At 36.5% G+C, this 15832-nt stretch overlaps 3 protein-coding genes and 1 non-coding gene across 4 annotated transcripts; 3 read left to right on the forward strand and 1 right to left on the reverse strand.

The window, feature by feature from the left end:
- The first annotated feature begins 557 nt into the window (after positions 1 to 557).
- On the forward strand, positions 558 to 2983 carry LOC121766685. The gene is made up of 2 exons (XM_042162952.1): positions 558 to 1912; positions 2012 to 2983. The coding sequence occupies exons 1-2, from the start codon at positions 995 to 997 to the stop codon at positions 2981 to 2983; spliced, it is 1890 nt and encodes a 629-aa protein (XP_042018886.1). The 5' UTR covers positions 558 to 994.
- Positions 2984 to 5363: 2380 nt separating this feature from the next.
- Positions 5364 to 5445, reverse strand: LOC121769647. Its single transcript, XR_006043666.1, has one exon. It is a non-coding gene; the product is annotated as a small nucleolar RNA R160 (small nucleolar RNA).
- Positions 5446 to 10351: 4906 nt separating this feature from the next.
- LOC121769560 (amino acid transporter AVT6A-like) lies at positions 10352 to 12664 on the forward strand. Its single transcript, XM_042166410.1, has 5 exons — positions 10352 to 10925; positions 11009 to 11161; positions 11319 to 11522; positions 11596 to 12067; positions 12152 to 12664. Exons 1-5 carry the CDS (start codon positions 10478 to 10480, stop codon positions 12291 to 12293), a joined length of 1419 nt encoding a protein of 472 aa, XP_042022344.1. The 5' UTR covers positions 10352 to 10477; the 3' UTR covers positions 12294 to 12664.
- A 1355-nt stretch (positions 12665 to 14019) lies between these two features.
- Positions 14020 to 15587, forward strand: LOC121767338 (UDP-glycosyltransferase 89A2-like). Its single transcript, XM_042163584.1, has one exon. The coding sequence runs from the start codon at positions 14042 to 14044 to the stop codon at positions 15455 to 15457; it is 1416 nt and encodes a 471-aa protein (XP_042019518.1). The 5' UTR covers positions 14020 to 14041; the 3' UTR covers positions 15458 to 15587.
- The last annotated feature ends 245 nt before the right edge of the window (positions 15588 to 15832 follow it).

Raw genomic sequence — 15832 nt, forward strand, 5'->3', positions numbered from 1 at the left:
ACAAATATTCTTCTGTGTGCGTGTTGTGAATGTTTGGTAGTATAAAATTATAGTTCCAATATTGATTTGTGGAGTATGCACTTCATAAAGATTATACCATAGTTTAATTTGACCAGGTTTATCTATAATTTGACAACTGCTTTAGGCTTAAGATTTATTTTGCATAAACACTATTCATACTTGTTATCTTAGAAGGTGTTATATACAGCAAAATTAGATACATTAATTCCAGACGTTTTGAGTACATAAGTTTAAAATTTGAAACCAGCAAATATCCACATTTATAGTCATAAATATTACGGTTTACCATTGTTGTGCTTCTGCAGAATGTCTGAAAAAACATTTATATTGTCAATACATCATTGGGGTAGATTTGTTGATGATAGTAGACGTCGCTATGTTGGTGGAAAAGTTACTCAAGTGTGTGATGCCTTGGACATTGATAAGATCTCATATCCAGAGATTATATCTTATGTTAAAGAAGACCTGCAATATGAATTGGAGTTAATTGATGGGTTATATTATCACAAACAAGGAAATTTTGTACTAGTAAAAGATGATCAGGCCATTTTGAGCATTGTCAGTGAGTTATACAAGAAGACAAAGTTAGAATTTTATGTCAAACATAAGAATCTAGCTAAAGAAGTCACTCTTTCTAAGCAAACAGAAGTAATTGATAGAGGAGTCAATCAAGGTGTTGATTTGTCAGATGATAATGGCTCGGAAGATGAACTTCTACAACAAACTTTTGATAATCTCAACAAGGATATAGCATTCTTGACTGATGATGATGATGAAGAAGTACAAATGTCAAGGAAAAATATAAGATCTTTCAAGGAGAAGAACACATTTAATGGTGACGATAATACTCGGTCTGATGATGAGTTGGATGCATATGTAGATGACATTATATGTGATTCCCAAGAAGATGATGCTCAAGAAGAGGAGGATGATGAATTAGAAGAGGGTAACGATTCTGACGGGAGTTTTTATTATGACAGTGATGATTGTTGTAGCTATTATAGTGAGTCAGATGAAGAGTCTGGAGACCATGCACTTAGAAAACCAAGTGAAATGGTACGCTTTGATCCAATGGCAACCATACCAGTATTTTTGTTGTGGCATGATATTCCAAAATGTTCAAGAGTGTCGAGATGCACTTGCAAAGTATGCTATAATGAAGGGTTTACAAATTCATTATATTAAAAACGATCAAGTCAGAGTTAGGGCTGAATGCATGGAAAAATGCCCTTGGAAATTTTTGGCATCTAAAAACAGTCACAATAATGACTTTGTAGTGAAAACTTATGTGCCTAACCATAAGGGTTACAGGAAAAACACCAATCCCATGGCTACTAGCAAGTCTTTGTCCAAACTCTTGAAGGATAGATTATTGACTACACCTTTTATTAAGTATAGAGACTTAAAGAATCTATGCAAAACTGAGTTGAAGCTTAAAATTAGCTTGACTCAAGCTCGGAATATCAGAAAAAATGTGGTTGCTGATTTATTAGGATCTTATACCGAGGAATATAAGAGATTGCATGATTATGTTCAAGAAATAAATTCTAGAAATCCTGGTACAACTTGTGTGGTCAAGGCTTCAAAAGTTGAAGGTGGAGATATCAACCATTTTAGATGTTTTTATGTATGTTTTGTTGCATGCAAGAAAGGTTGGACAGAAGGATGTAGGAATATAATATGTTTAGATGGCTGTTTTTTGAAGGGTGTATGTAAAGGACAACTTTTATGTGCTGTTGGACGAGATGGAAACAATCAAATGTTTCCAATTGCTTGGGAAGTCGCGTCTGTTGAAAATAAAGAGAATTGGGGTTGGTTCTTGAATTTATTGAAGTATGATTTGACTATTGGAGATGGAGCAGAACTAACCATCATATCTGACATGCAAAAAGTAAGTGTAATATATTGGTATAAAATAAATCAGTGTTATCATATTGGACTTTTTTTACATGTTGTATATTAATTTTCATTCTATATTTTTCTACTGTAGGGCTTGGATAGTGCAATTAATGAGCACTTGCCAGAAGTTGAACATAGAATGTGTGCTAGACACGTCTACGCAGCTTGGGCAAAAAAATGGAAAGGTGAAGAGAGAAAGATAGCATTTTGGAAGTGTGCTAGGAGTACTTTTGAAAATGATTTAAAGTCACAGTTAAGAGAAATGAATCTATTGGGAAATGGGATTTTGGAAGATTTTATGCAATACAATGTTGAATCCTTTTCAAAAGCATACTTTAGGACAACTCCAAAGTGTGATTATGTGGATAATAATATGGCTGAAACATTCAATGGTTGGATACTAGATGCAAGGTGTAAGCCAATTATTTCTATGTTGGAAGATATAAGAGTTCAGGTAATGAGAAGATTATATGCTAAAAGGAAGTTTTGTACAACTTGGATATGTGTTGTTGGACCAAGACCTATGCAAAAATTAGAAAGAAACAAAGAGCTCTCATTTAAGTGGCAAATGGTTTGGAATGGGGATGAAGGATATGAGGTTTCTAATGTATATGACCAAGATAACAGACATATCGTTAATTTGAAGTCGTCAAGTTGTACATGTAGAGAGTGGGAACTTACCGGTATCCCATGCCAACATGCAGTTTGTGTCCTGCACAGTGAAGGGTTGGAGCCAGAAAATTTCGTTGCTCATTGGTATATAGAATCTACATATTTGAAGGCCAATCAGTTCATGATACAACCCGTGAGAGGAAAGATCTTGTGGGCCGAAACTGGTAAAGAAGAAATTGCACCACCGGCTCACAGGAAGTTACCAGGGAGGCCTAAAGTTAGAAGAAAGAAAGATAAAAATGAGATTCAGAAGGCAGGCAAACTATCCAGAAAAGGAAGAATCATGACTTGCAAAATATGTAAGCAACCTGGACATAATATAAGAAGATGTCCTCAAAAGATGAATATGGTACTATTACTCAGCCCCTTTTACAATAAAGTGCTCTCATAAAATTGTGGTTTCTTAACAATGCTTTTCTTGTTAATTTTAATGTAGCCCGAAGAAGATAATGTTAGAAGTCTAGAGCAATATGCAACAAATAAGTCACTCTCTCAAAGCAGAAATGAAATGAGGGATGAACAATCATTAAAAAGGCATAATGGCTCAATCCAACTAGGTAAAAGAAGCAGAACCACAAAATCAAGGATGACGAAAGGTTCGACAAATCATCCAACTGGTTATGGACTATATATCAATGAGAATACTGGTCAAGCAATTCTTAATGTAAGCATTATATTACTCTTTTATATATAATTTAAGTTACCTCATGCTCAATATTTCAGAATAATTACATTGTTGGTTTGCTTTGATCAGCCAGGAATAAGGTCGAATAAATATGTGAAGACACATCAAGAAACAATGTTTTCACGACCATCTGAAGATACAAATAAAGATGTCCCAGGCAGCAAGAACCAGACAACTGCAAGTTGAGGCACAACGCAAAATAACTACATTCACAACTCAAGCAAAGGAGAGGAAATGATGTGGATCTTGAATTAAGTTTATGAATAATAGATAAGACAATTGTTCGCATTGTTACACGCAATTTATTGCTTTTGCACTTCGTAAGTTTGATTTATTCTTAAAGAATTATATGAATCTCTTTTTTTTTCTATTCCTACTAAAGTATAAATGAATTTTCATATAGTTTAAAGTGTTCTGATGATAGCAGATTATATGTGGAATTTTCACTTCCTGGGAATTAATTGCATGATCATCATCTATTTTTAGAGTAAGATTTTGGATGTAACAAGTGTATATCCAATTAGTTTCTTATGAGAGGAAAATCAACTGGGATCATTGTTTATAGGTTGATTGATGAGATTATTGAATTATTGCAGTATATCTTGTCAATTAAATTGTTCAAGATGCAAGTGTGGAGAAGAAAAGAAGGTTTAGCCTACAGATTTCTTATATCATTTCTAATACTTGTCAAGGAATTAAACATTCTAGTAGTTGAATCAAACCTATTGGAATCAATGAACTTGTCAATGAACTAAACATCTAGTAGTTGAATCAAACATATTGGAATACTTATTAATAACTACATTAAGAGAAAAGTTTAAGGGATCAAACCTATTGAATGCTTTCATATATTGAACTTTTAGTAGTTGAATCTGGAATGACGCCCCCAATCTCATTTGGAAGTATGAACAGTGGTTTTGAAGCAGGAACAGTATCCCAAATCTCATTTAGAAGTTTCATCGAACACATTGAGTGCATTCTAATTGGTTGCATTTTGGTTGCAATCTGCAATCTACTTTTCGTCACAATTCTGCAATTACAAGGCTCCTTCCTCATCTTCCTTTTTTTTCAGAAACAAAAAATGGCACAACAAAATGAAAGAAATATTGAGCTTCTAGCAAGTCTCCTCATTATTTTGTGTGTATATTTTTTGGAGCATTGTTCCTGCTTGTCTTCAATATGCAGAGAGAAGAAAATTTTTTTTGTTTGATTATATTGGCTGAAATTCATTGAAGAAGATTGATATAAGCGTAGGTTAGTTGAAGGTTGAGTAGTTTGGTTTTCCGTTAAATAAGGATCAGAATATATCAAATATAAAAGTACAGGGACTTGGTAAAACGGAAATATTGTATAAGGACCTATTAAAATACACAATCAAAGTACAATGACCTATGAATGCGTTTTGCCAATAATATATCAATTCATTCATGATACACCATCATTTAAAATTTTTTTTTGAGTGATTAGTCGGTCATTTAGCAATTAACATTACTCTTTCTAAGCTCAACAATAGTAATGATTTAATTATATTTGGCCATTTAGCATCACATATTACGGCCATTTAGCTCACAATAGTAATGATTAGTCGGGGTCATTGAATCATTCTATAATTCGTCTGGGATTGGATTTTTAAACTCAATATTTGCAGAAACCAACTGGCTTGATTTAAGAAGACATCCGTTCCAAGAAAATCCATCTCTAGCCAGCATTAGATCATCACAAAATTTAGCATTCATTATTTGGTCTAAATTAGAAATTTAGAAGAAAACATGGACTCCATCCGTCCCCGAAAATTTATCACTTATTTTCTTTTTCGCCCATCCCTAACACTTTTCACTTTTATCATTTTTAGCAGTAGACCTCCCAGTAATTTAAGCTTTGCAACGTTAATTTCAAAACATATAGAAAAAATCATCTAATGTTTATTGCGATAGAAAATATCGAAAAACTAATTAAAAATGTCATTTAGACAGAAAAGGTATTGAAAAGTAAGGAAATGTAAAATAGATAGATATGCTAGGCAAATCCTATAAAATCTCCAAAATTATAAGCTTCCGTATTTAAATAAAATAATAATGGTGGGCAAAGCAATCAGAGAACTTTGAAGACCATAATTATCATGAGTAATCCACATAGAAAATTCGGATTGATAACTTCATCATTTTGCTAAGCCCACCATTGCACAAAAGTTTAAGAAAATAAGAAGATTTTGTTTTGGTAAAACAAAACAGAATCTGAAAAGTCTAAAAACAAAATTCCAACAGATTGTTCTACCAAATCTGATTGTTATAGCACCCAAGTACCTTCTCGAAGTTTCTTCGCAGATTTTGATCTTACATCTGCAAAGGGCAGATCGGGCTTATCAAAAAACAAAACCTTAATACTACAAATCCATAAATTAAAACACAAAATTGAAGAAAAACGGATTAAAAATGAAATTAGGAAGAGAGCTGAGATTTACGGCTAGGTTATTGTGATAACTGAGAGCTGCTGCCTGTCTTATAGAGATGAAAGCCGGAGTAGGGTTCTAAATTCTATCCTTAATATAATGGGCTTAATTTTGAGGCCCAAGCCCACTAACTAGCATATGGTTTGTTTGCAATCGATTCAAAGTCCATTCGGAAAAGCCTAATTACTTGGCAGAATTAACTAGCTTGTTAACCAATATATGAATTTATACTAATATGTTTTTAGGTAAACTGAAAATACAATCATGAATTCATGATAACTAACTTAAATACCTATTGCCCTCAAATTTTTTATCCTCCCAATAGAGATTTACTAAGGTTAATTTGGTTCAATTATAAGGTTAATTTGCTGTTAAAAAGAAAATAATTTCTATTTTTAGGGGACGAAGAGAGTATTATATTTTGCTATTTTTTTTTTGAAAATAAAAAAATTAAAATAAAATATAAAATGTGTTAAAAATGATAGGGCGTACTATAGTCCACCCATTGCAGGTGGAGGAAACGGACTATAAAATGATGATGTGGCCGACTATAGTCCGCCCCATTATGGATACTCTTAATGATATATGTCCATGTATTCAAATATGGGATATTTGACCTCATACAGCCATACATCACCACTCTATCAACAGGTCAAATACCATACACAACTACAATTTACTCTTTGTGAAAATACATGTACTCCTCGATATATTGTTGTTGGTATGCTTGTGCAGTTGTGCTCCATAGAATACCCTATTATTACCATATACTTATGTGGAACGTATTATATCTTAGGGAGTAGGAGTAGGAGTAGGAGTGGGAGTAGTTGATAATATTATTTCTTATACGTATTAAATCTTAGGGAGTAGGAGTAGTTGATAATATTATTTCATATAAGAGTGAACTACATAAATGGTATTTGATCTTTCACTTTCGCATGCAAATGGTACATGATCTTTATTTTATATCATTTTTGGCACCCGTGACAAAAATAACCCTAGGTATCAAATATGTGTTTTTTTTGTTATGGATGATATTTTTGGAAATTTCAATTAAATAGTAAGTACCAAATATGTGATTTTTTTCTTCTTCCTTATTTCTTTTTTTCTTCTTTAGTATCTTCTTTTTTTTTTTCTTCATTTTCTTCTATCTTTTTAGTATTTTATCTTCCTTTCCTCTTTCTTTTTACTCCTTAGTTTATGTTTCCTCTTTTTCCTTGTCTCTTCTTTTTAGTGTTTTATACATACATCTAATTGCATTCATAATATAAATCAAGAACAAAACACCTAATTAAATTAATTATTTAAAATAATTGAATCAATTAAATATTTTTTAATAAATTATTTTATACTCATTTTTGGATTGAAACACCTAACTAAAAATATTAAACACTTAATATCATTATGAATAAATCACAATTTTAAATTTTTATTAGGACTATATTAATTAGTTATTAATTTAATATAAAATTATTATTATTATATAATATTGTGTGATTCATAATTTAAATAATTATAATATAATTATTTATTAATTACAACTAGTTTTTAGTATTATAAAAATAATATTATTATAATAATTAAATATAATTATAACTATAATTATAATTAAGTATATTTGAATGATATTAAAAAATAAATTAATTATTAATTTATAATATCATTTTTGGTACTTAGTTTTGTGTATGCCCAAAATAATCTCAATGACACAAATGGAAAAATATATTTGTTTAGAGGGCATTTTGGGGTGAAAATTGCATCAGGTACCAAAAATGTGATTTATAAGTACCAAAAACAATATAAAATAAAGATCATGTATCATTTATGTGCGAAAGTGAAAGATCAAGTACCATTTATGTAGTTCACTCTTCATATAAAGAAGGGAGACAAGCCCATTAGAATTACATAGTGGTTTCAGGTCTATATTTAGGGTTTAGGTCTATATGAACACTGATGTGGGGTAGTTATAATTTTATATCTAGTTTCAATTGCCAACACCCTCCCTCAAACCCTTCAAGGTGAACTTGGAGGGGTTGGACTATTTTCTGATCGATTGGACAATTTGCCCAATTTTTTTCAAATCGGTTGGACCACTGGCACAAATTTTAAGCCCAAATATACTGCTGAGTCAGTCATATTTTCGGTTTCAGCCCAGATATACTGCTGGGTCAGTTAAATTTAACCCAAAGTCGGCGACCCGCTCTAATACCATGATTGAAATCCATGGGTTCCATCCTAAAATCAATTAGTGATAGGATGAGTGAACCATTAAAATTATATAGTGATTTCTGATCTTTATGAACACCGATATAAGGTAGTTATTATTTTATATCTAGTTTCAATTACCAACATATTTATCCATATGCATTGAATTATGACGTGTATATATGACTATATGAGTATGAAATAGTGAGAGATCCTATACGGTGGGATCGGATTGTCGTATGAGTATTTGCTGACATTTTCACCTCATACAGCTATGAACAGATGTTACCTCAATTTTGAAGAACTAATTAAATTGCATATCGTATTCTTGTTTACTGCTAAATGCACAAAAGTTTCTTAGAATGGGAAAATTATATAGCAGTAAATAATTTCGGGGGCACATTTTGGTGAGCCTATTATAATTAAATTTTAACTGTGATTAATTAAGCAACTTAACAAGATTCACTGTTTTAGATTGTTTTTCAAAATTAAATAAGGGCCACGCAAGGCCAATCTAAAACAGATCTAAGAACATTAATAACGCACTGGGCCGGGCCGCAAATCGCGAGTCCCGGCCCGTCCCAAACGTTGGAGGAGGCGGTGTCACGGCCCAGGCCGGTCCCGGGGCCGCATTTGCGGCCCGGTGATTCTCCCGGTGTCCGGCCTGGCCGGCGATGGAGGGGGAGAGGAAGAGGCTGGGCCGCTACTGTTCACGGATTTTTGAATTTTTAGAAGAGGAAGAAGAGGGAGGGGGAGAGGAAGAAGAAGGAGAAAGAGGAAGAAGATGGAGATGGAAAGGGGCGAGATTTTTGCACTTTTAATTTTTAAAAATTTTTTAAAAAAATTAATTTTTTTTGCACTTTTTTAAATTTTCTAATTTTTTTATAATTTTTAGTTTATAATTTATTATTTTTGTATTAAAAATGAATTTCTCTTGTTATAATTGCTCAACGTATTCTATTTTACGAGTAAAATAAGTTGGAGTTGTGAATAGTGTCATTTATTAGTTGCGGCCCGGGTTGTGGCCTGCAGGGTTAGAGCAGTTGGGGCCTGGGACGCAACTGTAGAGGAATGATGACGTGGAGGGGACTTGGGGCCGGAACTGGGGACTGGGTTATTCATGCTCTAAGAGCCTCTGCATCGCTGTCTCGATGCGGGCTCGGTCTCGTCTCGGCGAGACGAGACAGCATCCAGACGGCGATGCAGATGCTCCGTCTCTTCCCATCGCGTCCCATGTCCCTCCGCAGAGATGAGGCTGGCGAGCTCCCGTGCATTCGTGACGCCCACTCACCGGCCTGCGAGTGGACGTCGTTTATATCTGTTGAAAAATGTTTTTTTTTTAAATTCCAAAAAAATCAAAAAAAATTCCCCAAAAAATACTAGCTGTTTATAGCCGTTTTTCCAATATTTTTTTTCTGTTTTTTAAGCCCCCAGTCACTTCTATAAATATCAAATAATTCCCACAAATTATCCACCATAAAAAAACTCTCTATTCTCACTCAAACACTCTACATTCTTCATCTCAAAACATTATTCTTCTCCCAAAGTTAATCCATTCATGGATCCATTTGAGCAAATGCTTCGAATGATGTATCTTTCGTATTTTCGGATGTTGTAATTTTCATGGTTTTTAATGATTTTATGAATTATTAGTATTAATTTAATATTTCAAAGAAATATTAATTGAATTTGTTGGAAATAAAAATAAAAAATGAAATTGAATGAATAGTTAAGGGATTAGATGGTTAAGAGATGAAGGGTTGCAGGTCATGTCTCTTAGTTAAGAGATGGGGTAAAAAGTGCCGTAGGACCCATGAATAATGAAGGGATGAGACGAGATTGAGACGGTATTGAGACATGAACGCGGATGGCTTAAGGAATTGAATTGCAATTATTATAACACTCTAAAATCAAGTAAAGCTGAGCTGTCTGTCCTGCAATCTAACAACCTTATATTAAATCAATTTAACATTAAAAAAATGAAATACACCAACATTATTGAGAAGAAAAAAAAACGAGTTCCATTCGCCAATTTACCAATTTGCCATGATAATATAACGTACTAATGATTTTGTCGTCCATTCACCTAAAGTTTACTTTCTTGGTAAGCATAAGTGACAATGCCGACTAAATCTCTCTATTTGATGGTATCAATTCATGGTACAATATTTCAATCCAAAAATTCCAACTAAATTTAATTTTCCGTTTGATTTAATGTAATTATTTCAATTCCCGAAAATAATCTGAAAAATAATGTCCAATATAAGCATGTTTTTCATGTCCATTTTCAGCTTGTCTTTCTAGACAATACCAAATTTAAGGGTCCCTTGAGTAAATAAATTTCTAGAAATATCCAAAAGTAGATAATAATAAGTCCTCCTATTAACAAGACAACAATAGCAAATTAAAAGTATGGATAAGTATACTACTCTCTTCTCTCACTTCCAAAAAAAGAGTGTTGATAACTGAATCTGTTTTCTCTCTCACTCAAAGAGTCATTCAGCCAATCCCAATTCGAAGATTCTTCCATTGCACCCCCAAAGTCGATGACGACCAAAACCCAGAAGAAACCCAAAACCCAATCGAAGAAATCCAAGACAGAATCTGTCTCCGTCACCATCGCCGATGAGAAAACGCATCTATTGATTAACAACAAGGCGGAGAGCAGCAGCTTCTCCCACCAAGAAGCAAACGGTGCCTCCTTCACCGGAGCAGTTTTCAACTTGTCCACCACCATAATCGGCGCCGGAATCATGGCTTTGCCGGCCACCATGAAGGTCCTCGGCCTCGCCCTCGGGATCTTAGCTATCGCGTTTGTCGCGGTCCTCACGGAGATCTCCATATCCATGCTTCTCCGCTTCAGCAAAGCCGGCGCCGTCGCCTCCTACGGCGGCGTCATGGGGGACGCGTTCGGCGCCGCCGGCCGGAAATCGCTGCAGGTCTGCGTCGTCATCTGTAACATTGGTGTTCTAGTCGTCTACATGATTATAATCGGTATGTTGTTTTGATTTTTGATTTTAGATTTTTTCTTTGTTGAAAAATTTCGATTAGGTGTTGATAAAAACTGAATGGTGAAGGGGATGTTATATCCGGTTCGTCGCCGAGCGGAATTCATCACCCCGGTCTGATGGAGAGCTGGTTCGGCCAGCAGTGGTGGACCGGCCGGCTCTTCGTGCTTGTTGTGACCACGCTTGGGGTTTTCACTCCATTAGCGTTTCTCAAGCGCATTGGTGAGTTGTAATTTCTCAATTGTTGAATTTTGTGTTGAATTGATTATATGAGGTTCATCGATAAACATTCGAACTCGCATTAGTATGAAATTGTCTGCATTGTGCAAAACTGGCCTCATCTATGGAATTCAAGTCCTTACTTGGAAATTTGTTGCAGATTCTCTGCGGCACACCTCAGCGGTGGCTGTTTTCCTAGCAGTGTTGTTCCTAGTAATAACCGCAGGCATCGTGGTGGCGAAATGGATGCAAGGAGGCCTGGTGTGGCCGCGCCTCCTCCCTGATATCTCCGACTTCAATTCCATCTGGAGTCTCTTCACCGTCGTCCCTGTCCTCGTCACTGCCTACGTCTGCCATTTCAACGGTACAATTCTTCCAAGAATTGATGAATTTAGTTAGATTGGTGTATGAATTAATCAAGTATTAGGGTGGTGCAGTACACAGCATTGAAAACGAGCTAGATGATCCTTCATTGATAAAACCAGTGGTCCGAACATCTTTGGTGCTCTGCTCAGTCATTTACATGATGACCAGCTTCTTTGGCTTCCTCTTGTTTGGTGACGCCACGCTGGACGACGTGCTCTCCAACTTTGACACGGATCTCGGCATCCCTTTCAGCTCCCAGCTCAATGATGGTGTTCGTCTCAGCTATGCTCTCCATCTCATGCTAGTTTTCCCGGTCATTTTCTACCCTCTCCGCCTCAACTTAGACGGCCTTATCTCCTCCTCCTCCTCCTCCATCCCTCTCACGGCCGACAACATGCGCTTCACCTCTCTCACGATCGCCCTCATGTCCGTCATCTTTTTGGGGGCCAACTTCATTCCCAGCATTTGGGACGCCTTTCAGTTCACTGGTGCAACCACTGCTGTGTGCATCGGCTTTATCTTTCCCGCTGCTGTCGTTTTAAGGTAGCGTCTCTCGCATCTGCTGAAATCAGTTTTCTATTGTTCTGTATGCTGACCTTTTTTTGGTACTGTGGTGTTGGTTTTCAGGGACGTTCATGGCATTACGACGTGGAAGCAGAAGGCTTTGGGTGTGTTCATGGTTGCTTTGGCGGTGTTTGCTAGTCTTGTGGCGATTTACAGCGACGCCTATGCTATCTTTAAGAGAAACTCGACGCCTTCGCGCGAATAGTCTCACAGAAGGAGCTTCTGGAGGTGATGGCAGCGCTCGCTCGTCCCTTTTGATGATGGGTGAGAAAATGTGTGATATTTGGTTTTGGCACCATGGTATTGACCTGAGTAGAGGATTGATTCAAGTATTCAGGCATCACCTCTGCGTGGTAATATGTTAAATTGGAAACAAGCTAGATTTATTATATATATCTGCAGCAGGTGTTTTTATCAAACACTTTGCAGGAGTAGTATTCTTCAGCTGTGTTTCTTCAAGTGTATTACTATCATACTTGGTATTTATTTGTATGAGAAGAGAGGTAGGTATGTACATTACTTTCCATCCATTGTAACACTCTTTTTTGAGTAAATAATTCCATCAAATTTTCAAAACAGAGTTTTGTTTCTTTCATTTTGAAGCTTTTTCTGTACTAGAAAAACTCAACCAGTTTGTGCAGTTGTTGCAAGATAGTAAGATGTTAGTTACTGGAGCCTGGCTACTGAGTCACCTGGGATCATTCTTTCTCATCACTTGCTTCTCAAACTATGAGGAATCAGTATCACTATCACCACCGTCCACCGGATTCTGCTTCATCATCAATCACCTATGAAGCTCCTATTTTCGCAATAAATCGAAACCTTAAAAGGTGGTTTTATTCTCGAAAAGGTGTTGTCACGGGGGAAAATTGACTTATTCTATGAGTCAGCAGCCACCGCTTTGTTCTCACTCTAACCAACACCCTGAATCATACGGTATGTCCACCATTTAAAGAGTCATTTTGTACGGATTTTAACAAATCGTTTAACTTTGTGAGGAAAACTAGAGAGAGAAAGTGAGTGGAATGTGGAACCCATTTAAAATATTACTTTTATACTTATTAAATAGTGAGTGTAAAGTTGGTGGAATATAAGGTACGTATACTAAAAATGAAATAAAATAAATAATTCTATAAATCGCAGATAACCCAGCACCCCTGTGGTTCTCTAAATAGTGGACAAAGAGAATCTAATTTTTCTCCTCATCAAGTGTACCTATATTTTGTCTAATAAAAGTGACATTAAATTCCAAATAGGTATACTCAATAATGAGTATAAAATTCGATAGAAAAATACGAGTATATACGAATAATGAAAATGATTCTATGAAGTAGAAGTGTAGGGAACAATAGAAATTCTTGATTTGATTTTGAAATTTGAGACGTCCATTTCAAACCCTCCTCACTGGCACAACAAAATTATTTAAAATTATTTCCAAATGGACATCTTTATTGTAATTCTATTTTTCAACGTATGTATACATATTTATCTTAACATTTGTGTAAATATTTGATTTAAAAAAAATATAATTACATTAATATATTATTTCTAAAATTATTGTATGTAATCACAAAAATAAAGAATAACAAAATTGAAAGATTTATATACTAATTCAAATTTCTACAACACAAATTTTAATTTTAAATAATAAAATACACAAAGCATGTTGAATTAAATACGAAACGAAAATACACATAAAACTTAATTTTAAATTAAGTATCATTAGTTGAATTCAACTGAATCATACTTGTCATCTTAAATAAGGTACTAAAAGGATAGAGAAAAAAAAAGAAAAAAGGAAAAAGAAAATGAATGCGATAGCCGATAGCGATAGATGGAAAAGAATAAGTGTGTATACCGTTACTTCCAAGGAAGATTCGCCAAATTCTTTTTGGTTAAATAATATCGCCCAGATTCACTATAACACACACACACACACACTCTTTCTCTAAGATGCAAAGCATGTCCAGTAGCAGCAATGGAGGAGTGCATATCTTGGTCTTCCCATTCCCTGCGCAAGGACACATGCTTCCCCTCCTCGATCTCACTCACCAACTCTCTCTCAGAGGTTTAGCCATCACTATCATAATCACCCCCAAAAATCTCCCAATCCTAACCCCTCTCCTCTCCTCCTCCCCTTCCATCCAAACCCTAATCCTCCCTTTGCCGCCCCACCCCTCCCTCCCTCCCGGCGTCGAACACGTCCAACACATCGGCAACCATGGAAACATCCCAATCATCGCCGCCCTCTGCAAACTCCGAGATCCTATTATCCAATGGTGCGCCTCTCACCCTAATCCCCCCTCCGCCCTCCTCTCTGATTTCTTCCTCGGCTGGACGCACGCCCTTGCCGATCACCTCCGAATCCCTAGGATCGTTTTCTACTCGTCCGGAGCATTTACCGTCGCGGTGTTCGATCACATCTGGGCGAATTACGATTCTCTCGAACCTGAATCTGATTTAAAATTGGACGATCTACCTCGATCGCCGAGCTTCCCGTGGGTTCAGCTGCCGTCGCTGTTCCGGCGGTGTAAGGATTTGGAATGTCGCGACAAGACTGCCGCTGACTTCATCAAGACTTCAATGGCGGCAAATGCTGTCAGCTGGGCTTCCGTTTACAACTCGATTTGGGGCTTGGAAGGACAGTTCTTGTCTTCAAAAACGGCCCATCAACGGGTTTATAGTGTTGGGCCGTTGAATCTGCTGGATGGGTGGAGTAAATTAAGGCTGGGCGATGTCAAACCGGGTTCGGATGATGGCGTGGTAGCTTGGCTTGATGGGTGTGGCGATGGGTCTGTCTTGTATGTATGTTTTGGGAGCCAAAAGCTGCTCAAGGCGGCTCAAGCAGAAGCCTTGGCTGCTGGGCTCGAAAGGAGTGGAATCCGGTTCATTTGGGTTGTGAAAGATCTGACCGCCCAGCAAGTGGCAGACGGTTATGGGTCGGTACCAGATGGGTTTGAGGCTCGTGTTTCAGACCGTGGCTTGGTTGTAAAGGGATGGGCCCCGCAGACGGCAATACTGAGCCACCGAGCTGTGGGTGGGTTCCTGGGTCACTGTGGTTGGAACTCAACGCTGGAAGCGGTCGCAGCTGGGGTGATGATACTGGCTTGGCCCATGGAAGCGGACCAGTTTGTGAATGCTAAGCTCTTGGTGGAGTACATGGACACTGCAGTCCTAATCTGTGAGGGTTCGGATACAGTGCCCCACCCAGCTGAATTGTCCCGTAAACTTAGCGAGTCAATGATAGGGTGCGCGACTCAAAGGGGTAGAGCCAAGGATTTGAGGAAACAAGCCCTGGAAGCAGTTCAAATTGGTGGTAGTTCCATCGCAGATTTGGATAAGCTCGCTCAACAATTATCTCTACTTTAAATTGTACCCATGATAATTTGAACCGAAATACCGGTAGGTGTTAAATTGTACTAGGGGTGGGTCGATACGAGATATCGTATCGAAAATATCGATACGAAAGAATTTCATATCGTTATCGTATCGAAAGTTTCGATATATCGAACTTTCGACATGGATAATATCAATATCGTTATCGTATCGATATTTCGATATATCGTACCGAAATTCGATATATCGATATATCGAATTTCAGTACGATATATCGAAATATCGATATCGTATCGAATACCTGTATATCGAAAATTATAATTTCAAATATGTTTCGATATATACGATATATTCGATATCAAACGATATATCGAAAATATCGATATATATCGTATATTCGATATCAAA

Source organism: Salvia splendens, chromosome 15 (assembly GCF_004379255.2).
Source record: "Salvia splendens isolate huo1 chromosome 15, SspV2, whole genome shotgun sequence".
NCBI classification, from domain to species: Eukaryota; Viridiplantae; Streptophyta; class Magnoliopsida; order Lamiales; family Lamiaceae; genus Salvia; species Salvia splendens.